The sequence below is a fragment of the Bos taurus genome, chromosome 11 (genome assembly GCF_002263795.3).
Source record: "Bos taurus isolate L1 Dominette 01449 registration number 42190680 breed Hereford chromosome 11, ARS-UCD2.0, whole genome shotgun sequence".
NCBI classification, from domain to species: domain Eukaryota; kingdom Metazoa; phylum Chordata; class Mammalia; order Artiodactyla; family Bovidae; genus Bos; species Bos taurus.
The window spans coordinates 43,969,595-43,991,879 of NC_037338.1; the positions used below are offsets into that span (position 1 = coordinate 43,969,595).

Sequence of the window (22,285 nt, forward strand, 5' to 3'; positions counted from 1 at the left end):
GACATTTAGGTTGCTTCCATGTCTTGGCTCTTGTAAATAATGTTGCTATGAACATTGGGATGCCATGTATCTGAATTAGAGTTTTCTCCAGATATATGCCCAAGAGTGGCATATATGGAAACTCTAGTTTTTTCAGGATCATATGGAAACTCTAGTTTTTTAAGGAGCCACCATATTGTTTTTCATAGTAGCTGCACCAGCTTATACACCCAGCAACAGTGTAGGAGGGTTCCCTTTTCTCCACAGCCTCTCCAGTATTTGCTATATGTAGACTTTTTGTTGTTGACCTTTGTAAGCAGTGTAACAATAGGGGAGAAACTAATCTGGTAATCTTTTAAAAGTAAATTAAAAGTAATGAAGAAAGTAGAGTGTATTTTTAAAGTGATTAGTCTACTTTAAGAAAAGGACAACTCAAGACCCCAATTTAAGGACTTAGTATGTATAAAACAATGATTAACATAAAAATTTTAAAACATCTGATGTCATTGCTAGTAGAGAAATGTGTATCAAAACTACAGTGAGGTATCATATCACACTGTTTTTGTTTTATATATACTAAGTCATCATTTCCTTCTCTTCTATCTCAAAAAAGAATTTTTCTTTTCTAGCCACTTTTATCCATGTTTCTGACTCCAGCCAAGTTAGGTTTTATTATTTATGATATTTATAGCTGTTTTGGTACAATGTTTATTTCCTGGTTTTATTAGTATTATAAGTATTGGAAGCTATGTCTATTCCTCACAATGTTCATTTAATTGAGATGTGATAGTGTTAAAAATGTTTCTGTTATATGAAATTTGAGCATATAATGTGCTTATATATAATTATTTTTTATAATCATTTAATGACCACCCACAAAATGTTACTTATGTATGTATTTCAGATTATCAGCATCCAAGAAATAGAATCAGCCATGCACGCACTCCTTTTAAAACAAGCCATGATCTTTATGAAACGCAGGCAAGATGAATTAAAACATGAATCAGCGTATTTACAACAGTTATCATGTTAGTGTTTTTCATGTTCAATGTGATTTTTTCTTCATTAAGCTAAATTGTTAGCTAAAAGATAAAAATATTTCTATTACTATATAAAAAATGTTTATTGTGTATTTTCCCACTGACCTTTCACCTACCCTCTTCTAAAATTCCCAAACCATTTTAAAATCTGGGCTTCAAAATGTCTTAAATTAAGTCCAAATCTAAAAAAATTAAAATTATGACTTCTAATCACTTAGTGTTTGAAAGAAAATATTTATATGACCATTTAATGATTATTTTGAGATGACGACATAAACATATAGACTGTGTCAGAAGCCTAACTTTATAAATTTTCCACAGATTGATTGTGGAAGTTAAAGAAATTCTGGTGGGTTTCAGTATAGAATCATCTATAAGATCTCATTATATTAATAAAGAATTGGATGCAGCCCTTTAATTCTCACACTGATTTTGTATTTGCAGAGATGTCTTCCTTTGATTAAGGTGCTGTCAGGGTATAGTGAAAGAAATGAGACCACAACATCAAGGAGATGATAAAAGCAAAATCAGAATGACTCAAATATATGACATTTAGTTGGCCATAAGTTGCAGTATATGCTAAAATAGGAGATAATATGAATGACGTATTGGTAATGTGTTTCTAGAATTTGACCATAGGGACAGGAAAAAAAAAATGGTGAAAACTGCTGAAAAAGAATACAAGGGAAAGAAACTTTATTTTTGTTACTGTTCTTGAGTGCTGAACTATATTCACCAGACAAGGTACATTTTATTAGATTAGCAAACTCAATACCTATTAATATTGTGGTAGAGAGTTAACATTGCAATTTCATTGCATGATGAAATATGCAATTTAAGCATAGTCTATGTATGGATGTTTATATATACAAATTATGTATACATACCTAAAATATAACTTTTGTTTTCAAAATGTTTCACTGTATTTCTTTTTAGAATTTACAGTATAAAATCAATTTTATTCATTAACAGGCAAACCTGAGACATCAATAAATAAAAGCTTGGCTATGGATGAAAAAACTCAGTGGATTTTAGAAGAGGCTGAATCTCGAAGGTAACTAAAGACTTAAAGCATCACTGAGCAAGTATTTTTCATAGTTTAAATACAGTTAATCATATAGTATAAATACCTATAACCTGGCATATTAATTTGTGAGAATGGTGTAAAACCAAAATTTAGTTAAACAGTCCTCTACCCCATGGTTTAAAGACACACTTATGTATTTGAATTAGTTAGAAGGAATGTATAAAGTGGTATTTATCAGGTTGGGACTGTCTCATAGGAAGCTAGTCCTAAATACATTGTTACTCCTTTCTCCAAATCATGGGAGTGTCTAACAAGAATAAGAGAGAGAATCAGTTCAGATTAATGAGGCTAAAATATCAAAAATATTAATATAAAATTGTGTGAAAGTATGATAGTTTATTTCTGGGCATTTTAAGTAATGATGACTTTTACTTTTTGTTTTAAAGCATTTATTTTCATATTTTATTTTTGGTTTATTGCAAAATACAGGGCACGAAGAAGACAAGCAAGGGTTCTTTCTGGGAATTGTACTCATGAAGAAGGAACATCTAGTGATGATGAACTGTCTTCAGCAGACATGATTGACTTCCAAAAAAGCCAAGGTCAGTTATCAGGTTTCTGATGTGTCTTAATTAAAGTACTGAAATGATAGAAAATCTTGGCCATGATTGCCCTTATATTAAGCTATCCAAAATAGTTGGGAAAATTCAGAATAAATAATACTTTTTTTTCCTTATTAGACTTGTCTTTAACTCTGAAAGAATGGATAAAATGGAGAAGTAGGATGAGTATTCCTGCATCTTTATAATTTTTTCCCCTCAACCTTTTTCATCTCCTGTTATAAATGAGCCATGAACATTTTTGGCTTCATTTCTCTGCTACATACTTTCTATTTTATCATTTCTTTCAGTTCTTTAAAATACTTATTTATTTGGCTGTGCCAGGTCTTAACTGTGGCTTGTGGGATCTAGTTCCCTGACCAGGGATTGAACCTAGGCCTGCTGCATTGGGAGCTTGGGGTCTTAGCCACTGCACCACCACGGAAGTCCCTATTTGTTGTTCAGTCGCTCAGTCATGTCCAACTCTTCACAATCCCATGGACTGCAGCATGGCAGGCTTTCCTGTCCTTCACAATCTCCTGGAGTTTGAATTTGAATTGAATTTATAGTAAAGTCCATTTTTAGCATTGTAAGGAGGTAAAATATGTACAGCTGAAAGAATGTAGGCTTTACAGTCAAATAGATGAGTTCAAAGAGGGAATCTATTCTGTGTGACCTTAAGCGAATTACTTGACTTCACTGTATCTGATATTGTTGTTTGCTTTTTCTTTGTCTGTAAACAGATAGGCTAGAAACACTTACCTTTTAGGGAAGATAGTTATGATAATGACATGAGATAATGTGTTTATAATGTTTTGGCATATAACAAGGGCTTAATAAATGGTAGATTTTATCAGTATCAGTTGTTACTAAGGTGTTTTTTTTTAATTAAAACTATTTATATGTTAATGTCAAGAATAACTTTCAACTCAGTTGATTACATAAGTTATACATAACTATGTTTATAGGAATCAAACTTAAAGATCACAAATGTAAAATGTGTAATATACAGAGACTCATTTTCTTCACAGGTGACATTTTACAGGATCATAAGAAGATTTTTGAAGATGTACACAGTGATTTTTGTAATATCCAGAATATTTTATTGAAATTTCGACAATGGCGAGAAAAGTTTCCTGATTCTTATTATGAAGCTTTCATTAGTTTATGCATTCCGAAGCTTTTAAATCCCCTAATACGATTTCAGTTGATTGACTGGAACCCTCTTAAGGTATATGAGCTTAACGTGAAAAAAATAATCCTGATCACATTTAGTTACTTCAGTCCTCTTGTTATCAGGTTAACTATAATATAAAATACCTCACCTTTAGGGATGGAATTAATAATCATGCTTTGGAGTAGTCATTTACCATTTCTTGGTTCTCACTCTGTTTTAAGGCTAACACATCAGTAAAGGAAACACTTTAAAAAAATCTGTGATAAGTTGAAGATCACTCAAAAAATAAAGGTAATATTAGACCATAAGACGGAGAAGGCAATGGCACCCCACTCCAGTACTCTTGTCTGGAAAATCCCATGGACGGAGGAGCCTGGTAGGCGGCAGTCCATGGGGTCGCACAGAGTCGGACACGACTGAGCGACTTCACTTTCACTTTTCACTTACATGCATTGGCGAAGGCAATGGCAACCCACTCCAGTGTTCTTGCCTGGAGAATCCCAGGGACGGGGGAGCCTGGTGGACTGCCGTCTATGGGGTCACACAGAATCGGACACGACTGAAGTGACTTAGCAGCAGACCATAAGAATTTTACAATCTGAGTGAAATTCAAAATAGGTACCAAGAGTTCTGACGTTGGAGATGACATAATGGGAATACTTGGCTAGGAAAGCTACAATGAAGATGAGGAATTTAAATGAGGATTTAAAGGGTATATAGAATTTAAATAAGAAGAGAGCAAGGAAGGAAAAGGTGTTTTGTAAAGGTACATGGGGAGAAATAGTAGTTTTGTAGAGACTGCATAGATTGTAAATCAAGAGAAAGGAACTTGTTTTGATAGGTAATGGGAGGAGTGACGTGATGAAGGTAATGATTTAGGAAGCTCTGAGCAATAGGCTAACTTGGAGCGTAGAGAGAAAGAGGTGAAGATAACTGAAAGGCAGTTGCTGTAGCCCAAGTCCAAGGAGATGAGTTCCTCACACAGGGTGATAGTGACATAGCAAAGAGGAAAGAAAGGGTTGATTACAAGTGATTTTATGAAGAATCAATAAACTGCTGCGAATAACCCTAACAAAACATCAAAATAGTGACCCCAAGGTTTGGATTCTAAGTTATTAGGACAACGGTAGTTCCATTCATAGAAATGGTGTCTTTTCAAAGAGGGAAAAGGTTTTCAAGGAAGTTTTACATTATAGACAATGAAATGATGATGGGACATCCATGTGGTTAAGCAAACAGAAATGAGAAAATGAAATTCTAGGAAGAGAGGAGAGCTGAAAATAAAGACTTAACAAAGGGTGAATCCCTTTTGCTTGACTAAGGCGGATCTTCCTCTGCCCTAGTCATCATGCCTTTAGACTTTCTGTTAGGTTCAGGGCCATACAGTGTTCTTAGTTTAGGAACCAGGCTTATCCCTAAGGTAGCTGGTTGGACGACAGCCTAGTTGTTAACCACTCAAGCTGAATTGAGTATTCTGTCACACATAGCAAAGATCTGTTCATTCAGTCATTCAACAAATAGTAATTGGCCATCTGCTGTTTGCTTAATAATAAGATAAGCCACATGCAAAGTATACATTTGTGCCAGTGAGACTTGGGAGAGCCAGAGTGAATTTTGTATAAGGTAAGTATATCTTTAAAAGCAAATACCATGGATATTTTAACTGCTATTGTTATAAATGTATATTTTGTTCCTAACAGTACCTGCCATTTAGTAGGTCCTAAACACAGGGGGGCATTTCTGGACATCAATAAACACGTGAAATATAGTATCCTGTCTCACTGCCTAGACATCATGTGTTAGTCATGTCATGCTGTCTAGCCTTGGTGGTCTAGTACTGTATGTGCGTGAGTGCTGTCACTTCAGTTGTGTCCAACTCTCTGTGACCCTATAAACTGTAGCCCTCTGTATATGTTGGGTTAAAATATGGAATTATTCTCCTTTGATCCTTAGAAAAGCTCTGGTAATTACTGAAAAAGTTAACTATATAAAGATAAAAATTAAGAATTTATTTATAACTTGGATAATTTTATTTATAAGTTTGATTCCATAGGTTTAAAACAGATGCCATGGTTTACATCTATAGAAGAATTTATAGATTGCAGTATGGAAGATTCAAAGAAGGAAGATAGTTCTGATAAGAAAATCTTGTCTACTGTCATCAACAAAACAGTTATTCCTCGACTTATAGGTACTGTTTTGTAATCTTGATAAAATTAAATTGTTCTTTAGCTAAGTATAAGATCAGTCATTTCTGTTACAGTCACAAATTTTTTTCGTTTTTGAACACAACTGTAATATACAGTAGAAATCAACAGATTTATAATTTAAGCTGATTAAAAACAGCTTGTTTGTGCAAGTGACTGGCTATCAAACTCCTGATACTCTTGGACCTTTAGTATTTGTGACATTCACATTACTTTAATAGTTACTTTTATAAGTCATTTATTAGTGGCACACTTCCATCTCTACTATGTGTATGTCTTTCCCTTAACTTCTCCCCTTACATTTCTTCTTCTTTTTTTTTTAATTTTTATTGGAGTATGGTTGATTTACAATGTTGTGTTAGTTTCAAGTGTACAGCAAAGTAAATCAGTTATACATATATCCACATTTTTTTTTTTTTAGATCCCTGTCCCACGTAGGCCATTACAGAGTTTTGAGTAGATTTTCCTGTGCTGTATTGCAGGTTCTTACTAGTTATCTGTTTTATATATAGTAGTGTGTCTAGTCAATCCGAATCTCTCAATTAATTCTTCCCCACATTTATCCCCTGGTAACCGTAAGTTTGTTTTGTACAGCCATGACTCTACTTCTGTTACGTAAATAAGTTTGTTTGTAGCCTTATTTTTAGATTCCACATAGAAACCATGTCACGTGATATTTGTCTGTCTTTGTCTGACTTACTTTACTCAGTATGACAGTCTAGGTTCATCCATGTTGCTGCAAATGGCATTTTTTGTCTTTTTTATGGCTGGGTGATAATATTCCATGGTATATAATGGAATATTACCACATCTTCTTTATCCATGCCTCTGTTGATGGACATTTAGCTTGTTTCCACGTCCTGGCTATTGTAAATAATGCTTCAGTGAACATTAGGGTGAGTGTATCTTTTCCAGTTATGGTTTTCTCTGGGTTATATGCCCAGGAGTGAGATTGCTGGGTTATCTGGTAGTTCTGTTTTCAGCTTTGTAAGGAAGCTCCATACTGTTCTCCATAGTGGCTGTTGCAATTCACATTTCCACCAACAGTATAGGAGAGTTCCCTTATCTCCACACCCTCTCCAGCATTTATTGTTTGTAAATTTTTTGATGGTGGCCATTCTGACCTGTGTGAGGTGAGGCTTCATTGTAGTTTTGATTTGCATTTCTGATGTTGGTCGTCTTTTCATGTGCTATTTGGCCATCTATATGTCTTCTTTGGAGAAATGTCTGTTTAGATCCTCTGCCTTCTGAGTTACTTATTGTTTGATATTGAGCTGCATGAGCTGTTTGTATATTTTGGAGATTGATCGTCTTGTTAGTTGCTTTGTTTGCAAATATTTTCTCTCATTCTGAGGGTTATCTTCTTGTTTTGCTTATGGTCCTTTGGTGTGCAAAATCTTTTAAGTTAAATTAAATCCCATTTGTTAATTTTTGTTTTTATTTTCATTGCTCTAGGAGTTGTATCAAAAAAGATCTTGCTGCAATTTATATCAAAGAGTGTCATGTCTATGTTTTCTTCTAAGTTTTTTTTAGTGTCCGGCCTTACATTTCGGTCTTTAATCCCTTTTGAGTTTATTTTTGTATATGGTGAGTTTCTTCTTTCTTTAAAAAAACATTACTACATTTCCCTTACTCCTCCTACTAGTACTCAGAGCTGTTGGGCACTGATGTTTGTGCCTCAGTCTGAATTTGTTTTATCTGAAATTATACTTCATAAGGATCTGTTCCACCATGTCACTGAGAATGGATTCTGACTGCAAAGTCTGCAAACTCTTAAAAACTAAAGTAACCTGCTTTATATTGCTTCTCAGCCAACTTGACTAAACTTTAAAGATTTTCCTCAGAATAATTTACAGTGCAATCATGGGGTATCTTGGAAAGATAGTGCTTTTAACCATTTACTTTTAGCTATTAAGCATTATTAATGATAGCATAGAATATATATGCCTCATTTAAGTATTCATCTGAAAATTCCAAATACTTCACTTTCAGTTCAGTTCAGTTCAGTTGCTCAGTCGTGTCCGACTCTTTGCAACCCCATGAATCACAGCACGCCAGGCCTCCCTGTCCATCACCAACTCCTGGAATTCACTCAGACTCACGTCCATAGAGTCAGTGATGCCATCCAGCCATCTCATCCTCTGTCATCCCCTTCTCCTCCTGCCCCCAATCCCTCCCAGCATCAGAGTCTTTTCCAATAAGTCAACTCTTCCCATGAGGTGGCCAAAGTACTGGAGTTTCAGCTTTAGCATCATTCCTTCCAAAGAAATCCCAGGGCTCATCTCCTTCAGAATGGACTGGTTGGATCTCCTTGCAGTCCAAGGGACTCTCAAGAGTCTTCTCCGACACTACAGTTCAAAAGCATCAATTCTTTGGCGCTCAGCCTTCTTCGCAGTCCAACTCTCACATCCATACATGACCACTGGAAAAACCATAGCCTTGACTAGACGGATCTTTGTGGGCAAAGTAATGTCTCTGCTTTTGAATATGCTATCTAGGTTGGTCATAACTTTCCTTCTAAGGAGTAAGCGTCTTTTAATTTCATGGCTGCAGTCACCATCTGTAGTGATTTTGGAGCCCAGAAAAATAAAGTCTGACACTGTTTCCACTGTTTCCCCATCTATTTCCCATGAAGTGGTGGGACCGGATGCCATGATCTTCATTTTCTGAATGTTGAGCTTTAAGCCAACTTTTTCACTCCCCACTTTCACCTTCATCAAAAGGCTTTTGAGTTCCTCTTCACTTTCTGCCATAAGGGTGGTGTCAACTGCATATCTGAGGTTATTGGTATTTCTCCCGGCAATCTTGATTCCAGCTTGTGCTTCTTCCAGTCCAGTGTTTCTCATGATGTACTCTGCATATAAGTTAAATAAGCAGGGTGACAATATACAGCCTTGACGTACTCCTTTTCCTATATAAAACCAGTCTGTTGTTGCATGTCCAGTTCTAACTGTTGCTTCTTGACCTGCATACAGATTTCTCAAGAGGCAGGTCAGGTGGGCTGGTATTCCCATCTCTTGAAGAATTTTCCACAGTCTGTTGTGATCCACACAGTCAAAGGCTTTGGCATAGTCAATAAAGCAGAAATAGATGTTTTTCTGGAATTCTCTTGCTTTTTCCATGGTCCAGCAGATGTTGGCAACTTTATGGTAGCTCTTTTTGAGCTTCCTGGGTAATTGCATACTGTCCTCTAGTGCTATCTATATCTGGGGTGTTCTTCAATGGCCATATATCACTCATGAATATCATATTAAATAGTGCAGATGTCAGATGTTTTTTTCTTTCATCACAGAAAGTTCTTTTGGACAGTGCTTTTCTGCTTGATTTTCAATCAAAAAGAACTAGAAGAACAAATCCAGATCTCTTATCAGAGTAACTTCTGAATATATCTACTTGGCAACTCAAATCCAAAATGCAAAATCACACTTGTCATCTTTGTTTCAGACTTGTTCCTCTTATATTCCTTCTCTAGAAAGTGGTACCTCCACCTACCCACATATTCAAACCAGAACCTCCAAGTCATCTACTCCTGCTTTTTTCTTACCTCTTTATATAAGCAATTGCCACATCCGTTACTTTTTTCCTTTTTCTAACCCATTTTCTATACTTAAGCCATGGTGATCTGTCTAAAAAGTAAGTCTGATTCTGTCATACCTCACTTAAAACACTTTATTCTAAACTGCCTTTAGGTTGAAGTCTAATCTCTTTAACATGGACTTTTCTAGGACTTTCAGGATTTTGTCTCTGTTTAGTAGTTCTCTAGCCCCATCTTTTGCCAAGCTCAATTCCTTCATCCCCTCATCTCCACCTCTACTGGTGGAGGTAGAAGGAGAAGCTATCTTCTCCCTGGCTTTTATGTCTTCTACACTCCATCCACCTGACAAATCCCTTAACCCTATACCTCTTTCATCTAGCTAACTAACTCCTCTTCATCTTTCAGAACTCTATATAGACATCATTTCTAGGAACTGGGTTAGGCATACCTTTTCAGGGTTCCTGATGTACTCTAATCCTTAGGATGGTACCTACATTATAATTGCTTACCTAAGCAACTATACATATATGTATATAATATATTTGTATTTGACATTAGACAAAATTGTTCTGAGGCAACCCTAATCTTACTGCTATATTTCTAATAGTTAATGCTAGGCACATAGTAGACTCTAAGATTATTACAAGCCTAATCTTCTAGATGCCTGAGAAATCAGTTTTATATTTGATTTGGGGTATTTTTTTAACCTATTTAAATTTTTTAAAAAATATTTAACTTATATTTTACAAGAGTCAAGCACAGTTGTTAACTTCAGCATATACATCAGTAAACAAAATAATAATCCCTGATGTTATGGAGCTTTCATTCTGTGAAGGAGATAAACGATGAACAAGTAAAATCTATAGTGTGTTAATTACAAGGGCTGAGGAGAAAAGTAAAGTAAGGGGGAAAGATACAAATTATGAAAGAGGAGTGCAATTTAAAATAGTTTGGCCAGGGAAGGGCTTCCTGGGAAGGTCACAAATGAGCAGATTTCCAAAAGGAAGTAAAGAAGTGGGCCAAATGAATGTCTGAGGTGACAGCATCCTAAACAGCACATGCAAAGGCCCTGAGGCAGGGGCTATCTTGATTTACTTGAAAAACAGCAGATAGGCCAGAGTAACTTTAGTAGAGTGAGCAACAGGGACAGTAAGAAGAGGTTAGCAGGATAACAGTGGCTGTGTCATATGGGGCCTTGTAATCATTTGTAAGGACTTTTACTGTAAGTGAGCAAGAAGCAATTGGAGAGTTTTGAGCAGAGAAGTGACAAGATCTGCCCTATCATTAAAACAGACTTATTCTGGTTCCTGTGTTAAGAATGAACTGTATGCAGATCAATTATGAAGCTTTTTCAGTAATCTAAGCAACGGTGGTTTGACTTGAGTGTTAAAAATGGAGGTGGCTGGAAAGTGGTCAAATTCTGTATATATTTCAAAAGTATTAACACTAACAGAATTTGATATGGATTGTGGAACAAGAGAGAAAGAGAGTAATCAAGAATGACTTAAGTGGTTTTTGGCCTGAGCAGCTGGAAGGACAGAGTTGCCATTTTCTCAAATGGAAAAGACTGAGAGGAGCAAGTTTTGGGTGGGAGGTACGGCAAGAGCTCAGTTTGACACTGTTGGGTTTGAGATGCCTGTCATCCAAATGGAGCTGTCAACTAGGCTATTAAATATATGAGTCTAAAGGACAGATCCACGTAGGAGATATAAATTTGGAGTGCATGTAAAGCCACAAAACTGACTTGCCATACTAAGGGTATAAATATAAATAGGAAAGAGAAGGTAAGTGACCTGAGTCCTGAGGTCCAGCATTTAGAAAGTAAACAGGAATACAAGCAAGACAATAAAGGAGACTACAGAGGTCAGTGAGAAACCAGCAGTATCCTGGAAGCCAAGTTTAAAAAAAAAAATGTTGTAGTTATTGCTGTTAAATCAGATGGAGACTAGAATCAGCCATTGGATTTCGCAATGTGAAAGTTAACTGTGACTTGGTAAGAGTAGTTTAGGAGAACAGCTGGAGGTAAGGCCTAACTGAAGTGATTTCAGGAGTTTGAGGAAAGAAATTGGAGATAGAAAGTTTCAACAGTTATTGAGTAATTTTGTTGTAAAATGAAGGAAAGAAATAGGGCAGCTCTAGAGAGGAAAGTAGAGTCAACAGAGGGATTATTTTTAATACAAGAGAAAAAATTGTAGAGTGATGGAAAAGATCCAGTAGAAGTGATGGTGATACTGAAGTGAGAGGGCAGAATTCCAGGAGCAGAATCTTCAAGTAAGCCAAGGAGTCTTTTGTACAAATAAAAAGTTGGCATTAGCAAGGAGGCTAGTGCTTCATCCATAGAAATGGGAGACAAGTTAGAATTTATGGGCACAGATGCTGCTAGATTCATAGATGCTATGGTAGGAGCTTGTGGAGCTTCTCTTCTGATTGATTCTGTTTTTCTCATCAAATTGGGAATTAATCAACTGACAGTGAGAGCAAGGGTGGAGAAACGAAATCATAAGAAATAATCATCTGGAAGAGTAGAGTCCATTAACTGAGAGCAAGGAGGAAGGAGAAGGCAGGAAATAACTGTCTTGCAAGAGGGAAAGAGAATGGGCCAGAGAAACAAAATGTGATTGCTGGACAGGGTTTTGGTCTCACTGGAGTGTCATGGTGATCAATTTAAAGTGTACTTTTTTCCAGTCATGTTTTAACTGCATGGTTGCAGACACCAACACTGTGACAAGGTGATTTAACTAGAGTTGCAGTTGAGCCATACAAGTTCAGCAAAATGCAAAAAAGACAAGAAAATTGAGTATGTATGCAAATACATAATGTACTGATTGGCATTGATTTTTTTAAACCACAAGAGGAGGGAAGTAGCATTTGCAAAAGGCCTCAATTGTTTATATGTGACCAGCAAAAGTAGTCTAGTAACTAAACTGTGCACCACTGAAAATTTGTTTCAGGCTTTGTAGAATTCATTTGGGATCCCTTGTCAACCACACAGACAACAAGTTTAGTAACGCAGTGCAGAATGATTCTTGAAGAACATTCCACTTGTGAAAATGAAGTTAATAAAGGCAAACAGGTAATAATGTCTAGAATTATGAATTTCTTGATTTGCTTTTAAATCAATATAATTTATTATAAATCTTTGTTTACAGCCGATGCAGAAGTAATTATCAGAACACTATTGATGAAAAATATTTAGGACCGACCATTTTTTGCTCAATATAATTAGTAATATGAAAGGATACACCTTGATATTTCCAAACATTCTTACAGGAATGGTAATCATTATAATAGAATACACAAACATGCAGTAAGACCCAGATTATTACCTTCATTCTTATTAGCGTATTTCTCTCTGTTCAATGGTCTGATTTGTTCAACAGGTCTCATGGCCCAACTACCTGTTTTTCAGGTTTGTGAATGTACGTTGGCCCTGCAGAGATGAACAGGCATAAATACGTTAGTACACATTAATTGCTTCTAAAAGAAAATAAAACTAATTACATTTGTTCTTTTGGCAAACATCTAGTAATAGTATGACCTTACTTTAATTTTAAAAGTAGATTAACATTCAGTATTTTAACTAGTTATCTGTAATCTGCATAGTCAAGAACAGTTAGCTCTTTGAGGATTCAAAATTTAATAGGATAGATTTTCAGCATAATGTAGAATTGAGTTTTACTGAACATAAAACATAAAGAGGAAGGAACTTTTCAGAGGCTGTGGTGAGAGTTTCTTGAATCTTTTATTGCAGTACTCTTTTTTTAAATCATTTGTTTGTTGATGATAATATTGTAGATTGATGTGGTTGAAAGAGTAAGACAATTTTATGTTGAGTTTTAAGAGAATTAAGAGAGAGATTCACAGACTGGAGGATACCCAGAGTGGAATAATCAAAGTAGTTGAAAAGCAAGGAGACATGTTATATTCATATTCTGTGCACCAATAAGTCCCAAGTAATGAAGGAAAGAAGCTGTAAGAAGAAAACGAGAGAAGAGGATACCAGCATGATTCTGCCTTCAAGAATCATGTAATCTTAGAGGAAAAAAGATACATATAAACTGTTATTTGAAGTAGGAAGTAAGTGGGAATGAAAAGACTTACTTGTCTAATTCCTGCTATGTACTCGGTACTCTGTTAGGTCTTGTTCCTGTGTCAGCCCACTTAGTTCCAGCAATCCTGTTAAAAATGGGTGATAGGGCTTTCCTGGTAGCTCAGTGGTAAAGAATCCGCCTGCCCGTGCAGGAGACATGGATTCGATCCCTGGTCCAGGAAGATCCCACATGCAGTGGAGCAACTGAGCCCGTGTACCACAGCTGTTGAGCCTGTGCTCTAGAGCCTGGGAGCCGCAATTACTGAAGCCTGTGCGCCCGTGCTCCGCAATGAGAGAAGCCCATGCACCACAACTGGAGAGTAGCCCATGCTCACTGCAACTGGGGAAAAGCCTGAGTAGAAGCAAAACCCAGAATAGCCAAAAGTAAATAATTTTTAAAGAACAGATGATAGCTTCATTTTACAGATTAAGAATCCGAATCACAGAAACCTGTTCACAGTAATACCTTGAGTTAGAACTAATATTTGTACCTTGGTTAGTCTTACTTTGGGCATCCTCAGAGGCTGAGCGGTAAAGAATCTGCCTGTGATACAGAAAACACAGGAGATGTGAATTGGATCCCAGGATCGGGAAGATCCCCCGGAGGAGGGTATGGCAACCCACTCCAGTCTTCTTGCCTGGAGAATCCCATGGACAGAGGAGCCTGGCGGGCTATAGTCCATAGGGTTGCAAAGAGTCAGACACGACTGAAGCGACTGAGCACACATGCACTGTCTTACTTTAAAACCCAAGCTCATCTCACTGACCACATTGCCTCTCCAAGAGTGGTCAGATAAAGTGCTGTGAAACTTCACAAAAGAACCAGGAGAGAGAAATGTCAGCAGTGAAAGAATGTTTATTACATGTGACATTTGAGCAAGGACCTAAAGGAAAGAATAGGATTTGAACATTGTAGCAACTGAAGGAGAAAGGGCATTTTCACTCACCTCCAACAGGATAAAAACGTGAAAATCATGCAAGACTTAGATTCAACTTGAAAGAAGATGTACTTGGAGATAATGTTTATGTTTGATGAAGGAATAGATTTATTTTGTGTTGTTACAAAGCATAGAATCAAGACAAGTATGTTAGAGCAAGCAAACAGCTATATAATCCTATATTTGCTCTCTACATGGAATTATGTAATTATAGCCTAAATGTAAATAGTGCATTTACATGTAAAGTTTTTTAAACACTTCCACATTTTCTCATTTGATCCTCAAAACCTTGTAAAACATGTTGATTTTAATTATATTTTTACAGGTGAGAAAGCTAGGGCCTAGAGGGCCAAGTCACTTTATAAGATCACTTTTAACAGTGGCAGACCTGGCATTTTGTAACCACTAAAGTCTTTCAACAGTTTATGGATTCATTCATGAAGTTTTTATACTGGTAATCTTAATTCTGGAAACCCTCCTACTATGAATGTTGGAAATGGGTTTTTGGCTTTACTAGGAGACTATAACTACATCAGGACTGTTCAGCTTTGGCATTCTTGGCATTTGGAACCAGGATTTCTTTGTGTGAGACTGTTCTGTGCAGTAAGCTCCCTGGTCTCTACTCACTAGGTGCTAGTAGCAGTTCCCAGTCTTGACAACCAAAAATACCTCTAGACTTACAAAATATTCTGAGGCGTGGCAAAGTTCCTCCTAGTTGAGAATCAGTGTACTATGTAATATTCCAGGTTAGTAACACAGATTGCTGGTGAGCTCACTCTGTTTTTCTTAGTGATATTTAAAGAATTGAAGAGAATGAGAAGGGCTCCAGAAGCATCAATCAGACAGCACAGTTCCTGATTTTCAAGTGAAAAGTAAATGATTCTGTAAGCTAATACCTGGTGAGAATAGCTTTAATTCTGGAGTTCTAAAATAGATTATTACAGAGATGGATTATGAACACTTAAAATAAGAAAGCAGTGATTACTGTAACCTCTCATTGATGGGGTTCCTAAAACCAAGTATTTGTCAAAGCATATTCTTCCATATTCCTAATATCTCAGTTACTTCCACTAAGTAAGGTACCGTACAGGTACAGTATATAATTATTTAAATACGTTATAATTTTCTTACAGATCAAATGTGGGGGGCGGGGAATAGGGTATAGTTAGATACAAAGAAAACCAGTAAAAGTACACCTAAAGAATACTGATTCATAAGGCTGGAATCCTCTCAGTTGTGTTCTGTTTGGTATTTTTATTGAATTGGAGTATGTAAAATGCTAATGAAATTTCTCAATGACAAAAGACTAGGAATTCTATCATAAATCTATGGATAACAGAATTAGAATCCAAAAGAATTTCAAAACACTGAGAAAAGGACTGACTCTCAAAATATAAAATGTAAAAAGAATATACATAATGTCCTACCACTGTGTTCAAAAATTCAACTGCATAAGTAAAAGATGGGAGAGGCACAACTTTAAAGCAACACAGGTAAAACAGAGGGGATTGTAATCATCCATAAACTCAGTATGAGTCAGCAGTGTCACTTGAGGAGCAGAAAGACTGATGGAAGTTCATCCTTCTAGGTGTCTGCTCTTTTGAGTAAAATTGTTATATGTGCTTTCTTCATTCCCCTGGGCTATTTGCATTTAATTTTAGGTTAAAGTATATTAAATGGAGAATGTCTAAGATGGTATGGGAAAGAGAAAATATAGAAAAGTGAGATATCAATCTTAAAATCTGAAGTTTTCATATGGAAGGATGATTAGATTTGTTTTGCATAATCTTGAGAGGTATACTAAGAGCAGTCTGTGGAAGGTGTAGGAGAGAAGTTTGTTTCTCATTCTTAACTGTAATCTAATGGCCCTTGAATCAAGGAAAATTGGAAGTGGTCAAACAGGAGATGGCAAGAGTGAACATCAGCATTTTAGGAATCAGCAAACTAAAATTGACTGGAATGGGTGAATTTAACTCAGATGACCATTATATCTACTACTGTGGGCAAGAATCTCTTAGAAGAAATGGAGTAGCCATTGTAGTCAACAAAAGAGTCCAAAATGCAGTACTTGGATGCAATCTCAAAAACTCTGTTCGTTTCACGGTAATGATCTCTGTTCGTTTCACGGTAATCCAAGTCTGTGCCCCAACCAGTAATGCTGAAGAAGCTGAAATTGAACGGTTCTATGAAGACCTACAAGACCTTCTAGAACTAACACCCAAAAAAGATGTCCTTTTCATTATAGGGGACTGGAATGCAAAAGTAGAAAGTCAAAAAATACCTGGAGTAACAGGCAAACTTGGCCTTGGAGTACAGAATGAAGCAGGGCAAAGGCTGATAGAGTTTTGCCAAGAGAACGCACTGGTCATAGCAAACACCCTCTTCCAACAACACAGAGAAGACTCCACAAATGGACATCACCAGATGGTCAACACTGAAATCAGATTGATTATATTCTTTGCAGCCAAAGATGGAGAAGCTCTATACAGTCAGCAAAAACAAGACTGGGAGCTGACTGTGCCTCAGGTCATGAACTCCTTATTACCAAATTCAGACTTAAATTGAAGAAAGTAGGGAAAACCACTAGACCATTCAGGTCTGCCTTAAATCAAATCCCTTACGATTATACAATGGAAGTGAGAAATAGATTCAAGGGACTATATCTAATAGACAGAGTGCCTGAAGAACTACGGATGGAGGTTCATGACATTGTACAGGAGATAGGGATCAAGACCATCCCCAAGAAAAAGAAATGCAAAAAGGCAAAGTGGCTGTCTGAGGAGGCCTTACAAATAGCTGTGAAAAGAAGAGAAGCAAAAAGCAAAGGAGAAAAGGAAAGATATAAGCATCTGAATGTAGAGTTCCAAAGAATAGCAAGGAGAGATAAGAAAGCCTTCCTCAGTGATCAGTGCAAAGAAATAGAGGAAAACAATAGAATGGGAAAGACTAGAGATCTCTTCAAGAAAATTAGAGATACCAAGGGAACATTTCATGCAAATATGGGCTCAATAAAGGACATAAATGGTATGGACTTAACAGAAGCAGAAGATAGTAAGAAGAGGTGGCAAGAATACACAGAAGAACTGTACAAAAAAGATCTGCATGACCCAGATAATCATGATGGTATGATCTCTCACCTAGAACCAGACACTGTGGAATGTGAAGTCAAATGGGCCTTAGGAAGCATCACTATGAACAAAGCTAGTGGAGGTGATGGAATTCCAGTTGAGCTATTTCAAATCTTAAAAGATGATGCTGTGAAAGTGCTGCACTCAATATGTAAACAAATTTGGAAAATCAGCTGTGGCCCCAGGACTGGAAAAGGTCAGTTTTCATTCAAATCCCAAAGAAAGGCAGTTGCAGAGAATGCTCAAACTACTGCACAATTGCACTCATCTCACATGCTAGCAAAGTAATGCTCAAAATTCTCCAAGCTAGGCTTCAACAGTACATGAACCGAGAACTTCCAGATGTTCAAGCTGGTTTCAGAAAAGGCAGAGGAACCAGAGATCAAATTGCCAATGTCCGTTGGATTATTGAAAAAACAAGAGAGTTCCAGAAAAACATCTATTTCTGCTTTATTGACTATGTCAAAGTCTTTGATTGTGTGGATCACCACAAACTGTGGAAAATTCTGAAGAAGATGGGAATACCAGACCACCTGATCTGCCTCTTGAGAAATATGTATGCCAGTCAGGAAGCAACAGTTAGAACTGTGCATGGAACAACAAACTGGTTCCAAATTGGGAAAGGAGTACGTCAAGGCTATATATTGTCACCCTGTTTATTTAACTTATATGCACAGTACATCATGAGAAATGCTGGGCTGGGTAAAGCACAAGCTGGACTCAAGATTGCCGGGAGAAATATCAATAACCTCAGATATGTAAATGACACCACCCTTATGGCAGAAAGTAAAGAAGAACTAAAAAGCCTCTTGATGAAAGTGAAAGAGGAGAGTGAAAAAGCTGGGTTAAAGCTCAACATTCAGAAAACGAAGATCATGGCATCCGGTCCCATCACTTCATGGCAAATAGATGGAGAAACAGTGGAAACAATGACAGGGTTTATTTTGGGGGGGCTCCAAAATCACTGCAGATGGTGACCGCAGCAGTGAAATTAAAAGATGCTTGCTCCTTGGAAGAAAAGTTATGACCAACCTAGACAGCATATTAAAAAGCAGAGATATTACTTTGCCAACAAAGGTCCGTCTAGTCAAAGCTATAGTTTTTCCAGTAGTTATGTATGGATTTGAGAGTTGGACTATAAAGAAAGCTGAGCACTGAAAAACTGATGCTTTTGAACTGTGGTGTTGGAGAGGACTTTTGAGAGTCCCTTGAATTACAAAGAGATCCAACCAATCCATCCTAAAGGAAATCACTCCTGAATATTCATTGGAAGGCCTGATGGTGAAGCTAAAACTCCCAACTTTGGCCACCTGATGTGAAGAACTGACTTACTGGAAAAGATCCTGATGCTGGGAAAGACTGAAGGTGGGAGAGAAGGGGACGACAGAGGATGAGATGGTTGGATGGCATCACCAACTCAATAGACATGAGTTTGAGTAAACGCTAGGGATTGGTGATGGACACAGGGTCCTGGCCTGCTACAGTCCATGGGGTCGCAAAGAGTCGGACACAACTGAGTGGCTGAACTGACTAACTGACATACTCACCAGAATTGCAAGCTTTTAAAAACCCAAAAATACGACTTAGTAAAGGTGTAGGGGAACAGGATTTCTCATACTGACTAGTGAGACTATAAATGGGATACCCGTATTTCAGAAAACAACTTGGCATTCTGTCCAAAGTTGACATGAACTGGATTCTAACAATTCCATCTCTACATATATACCCATTAGAAATATATGCCCATGCATACTAAAAGACATGCTCTACAGGAATTTATATAGTAACATAATTCATAATAACCCCTAAACCAAAGACCAGCTAAATAAATGTTGTCAGGCAACAGAATACTATGCTGCAATGAAAAGGCACCAGCCACTACAGTATGCAACCACATGGATAAATGAAGTTCTCTTGTACCTAATTTACAGTTGCTTTAAAACCTAGGTCTTTGAGTGTGTACAAATTTGCACTATTCTGTTAAAATTGCTTCCTTTGGTTCATACATTTCTTTTTATTTCGTTCATACCTTTCTTTCTATGACTATCAGTGATGCTTTTACATTTTTTAAAAATAGGATTTACTTAAATCAATTGTTTCAAGAATGAAGAAGGCAATAGAAGATGATGTTTTTATTCCTCTGTATCCAAAGAGGTAAGAGTTGCTAATTTCTAGATTTTATGAAATAGTTACTCCTGGAATACAGATTCATTTAAGAGTATAATGTAGAAGAAACTAAACATACTGTTTTCAAAACACACATACCTGTTAAGATGCAAATTGATATTTCAACAAATATTTCTTAATCACCTTTTTTATGCCATGTATGATATAATGATATTCCTGAGAACATGACAATTGGCATAGCCGGGTAGTTAGAAACACAGATTCTGGAGTGCAGATTCACCATTCCTAGACACTTGGCCTTGGGTCAAGACCAAGTGTCTTTCCATGCATCAGTGCCTTTGTATATAAAATGGACATTAAATTAATGCCTATCTCATAGGACACTGTGAAGATGAAGAGAGTGCTTAGAATAATACCTGACATGGAGAGCTGAAAATAAGGCCTAGAATATCACTGAGGGACCAGAAACTACATCTTCAAAATATATATTTACTTCTAAATGATCAGAGAGGTAGTATTTGATGCATATTGGTAGATTTGCTAAGAAAGCATCAGTTGTAGTAATGGATTATGGACTGAAGCTCACTCTCCAGTGAGTACTCACATGATAGAAGAGTTCTATGGAAAGGAAAAAAGAACTAAGCTTGCTAGTTAATTTGAATCCTAAAAGATGCCTGCATGTAAAAATTCACCCCAGTTAAGGTTTGTTGACTTCCCAGATTGCTCAGTGGTAAAGAAACCACCTGCTAATGCAGGAGATGCAGGTTCAATCCCTAGGTTGGGAAGATTCCCTGGAGGAGGAAATGGCAATCCACTCCAGTATTCTTGCCTGGGAAATCCCATGGACAGAGGAACTTGGCAGACTACCTTCCATGGGGTCACAAAAGAGTCAGACATGATTTAGCAACTAAACAACAACAACAATTAAGATTTGTAATGTTTTAGAGACATCCGGGGTCCCCTGATGGCTCAGTTGGTAAAGAATCCGTCTGCGATGTGGGAGACCTGGGTTTGATTCCCTGGATTGGGAAGATCCCCTGGAGAAGGGAAAGGCTACCCACTCCAGTATTCTGGCCCAGATAATTCAATGGACTGTATAGTCTGTGGGGTCGCAAAGAGTCAGACATGACTGAGCCACTTTCACTTTCAGTGTTTTAGGTAACTAATATATCTGCACAGTTAAAAAGTAAGAATGTGTATTTAAAATTTTTACTAATGTTTAAAATGAAAAGTCTTATTCTCTCCTGCTCCTGACCTCCATCCACCCAGTTTTTGCCTTCTTTTCTGTACACATGCAAGAATACTCACTGTTGGTAATTTTTTTTTTTTTTTTTTTACCTTTTTGGAATTTCTCTCTGCAATTAGAATTAAATACTTTAGATAGAATTTTAATACTTACAATACAATTAGAATTAAACTTATTTCCCCCTCTTTTTTATAGCAAAGTAAGTATATTGTAGTCATAACCATTGTTTTGTGCCTTACTTTGACTTAGTACATCTTCGAGATCTTTTTGTGTCATCCACAGATTGTTTCCTCATGCTTTTTTAGCTGCACCATATGCCATTATATGGCCGTGCTGTAGTTGATGAACATGTAAGCAGTAAACCATTACTAACAGTGTTGTGAATAATTTTATGGACATAGTATCCTGTACATGTGCAAATGTATCTATAGAAGGCATTCTCAAACATGGATTTGTTGGGTATGAGTGTACGTACATTAGTAATTTTATTAGATATCACCAGAACACCTTTAATTATATTGTTAAGACTTAGTTTGGTTGATTAAAAAAAAAAAGTAACCATTCAGTTCTTTAAACTCTGTTTCTGAAAGATGAACAGTCATTTGCATTTTCTTTCTTTTGCTTTAAATTAGTGCTGTAGAAAACAGAACATCACCACATTCAAAGTTTCAAGAAAGACAGTTCTGGTCAGGTCTAAAGGTAAGCAGAAAACTGCAAAAATAAAAAAAATTTTTCTTTCCAAAAAAGTTTACTATATAGTGAAGATCAGAAAAATTCTTCTGTAAAGGACCAGACGGTAAGTATTTTAGGTTTTGTAGGTCGTGTGATGTCTGTTGAACTGTTCAGCTCTGTCACTGTATTGCAAGCAGTCATGACAATATGTAAATAAATGAGCATGTCTGTGTTTCAGTAAAACTTTACTTTATGGACACTGAAATTTGAGTGTCATATAATTTTCATGTCTTAAAGTTCTCTTTTTTTCAATCATTTAAAATTATAAAAGCCATCCCTAGTTCACCAACTCTACAAAAACAGACCATAAGCTGGATTTAACTCACAGGCCATAGTTGTCTAACCTGGGTCTAAACAGTAAAGGATGAAATCGGTGCTGAATCAGTGGCAATGGGGACAGTAAGGAAAAGATTGGTTCAAAAGATTTTTAGGATGAAGCATAGAAAGAACCCAATGACTG

General features: G+C 36.7%; 1 protein-coding gene across 8 annotated transcripts in view; it reads left to right on the forward strand.

The window, feature by feature from the left end:
- GCFC2 (GC-rich sequence DNA-binding factor 2) overlaps positions 1–22,285 on the forward strand; it is an 84,650-nt gene that overhangs the window by 48,378 nt on the left and 13,987 nt on the right. For 4 of the 8 annotated variants that reach the window (XR_009496436.1, XM_024999405.2, XM_024999406.2 and 1 more), the window contains 8 exons: positions 884–1,007; positions 1,992–2,073; positions 2,536–2,648; positions 3,677–3,876; positions 5,863–6,013; positions 12,516–12,637; positions 19,798–19,874; positions 21,726–21,792. Coding sequence is in view for 6 of the 8 variants with exons in the window: in XM_024999405.2 (XP_024855173.1) it covers positions 884–1,007; positions 1,992–2,073; positions 2,536–2,648; positions 3,677–3,876; positions 5,863–6,013; positions 12,516–12,637; positions 19,798–19,874; positions 21,726–21,792 (936 nt within the window). In the remaining 2 variants the exon portion in view is untranslated. Of the gene's footprint in view, positions 1–883; positions 1,008–1,991; positions 2,074–2,535; positions 2,649–3,676; positions 3,877–5,862; positions 6,014–12,515; positions 12,638–19,797; positions 19,875–21,725; positions 21,793–22,285 lie in introns of those variants that run through there. The other 4 variants (XM_059891749.1, XM_024999407.2, XR_003037163.2 and 1 more) reach the window with 4 other exon arrangements.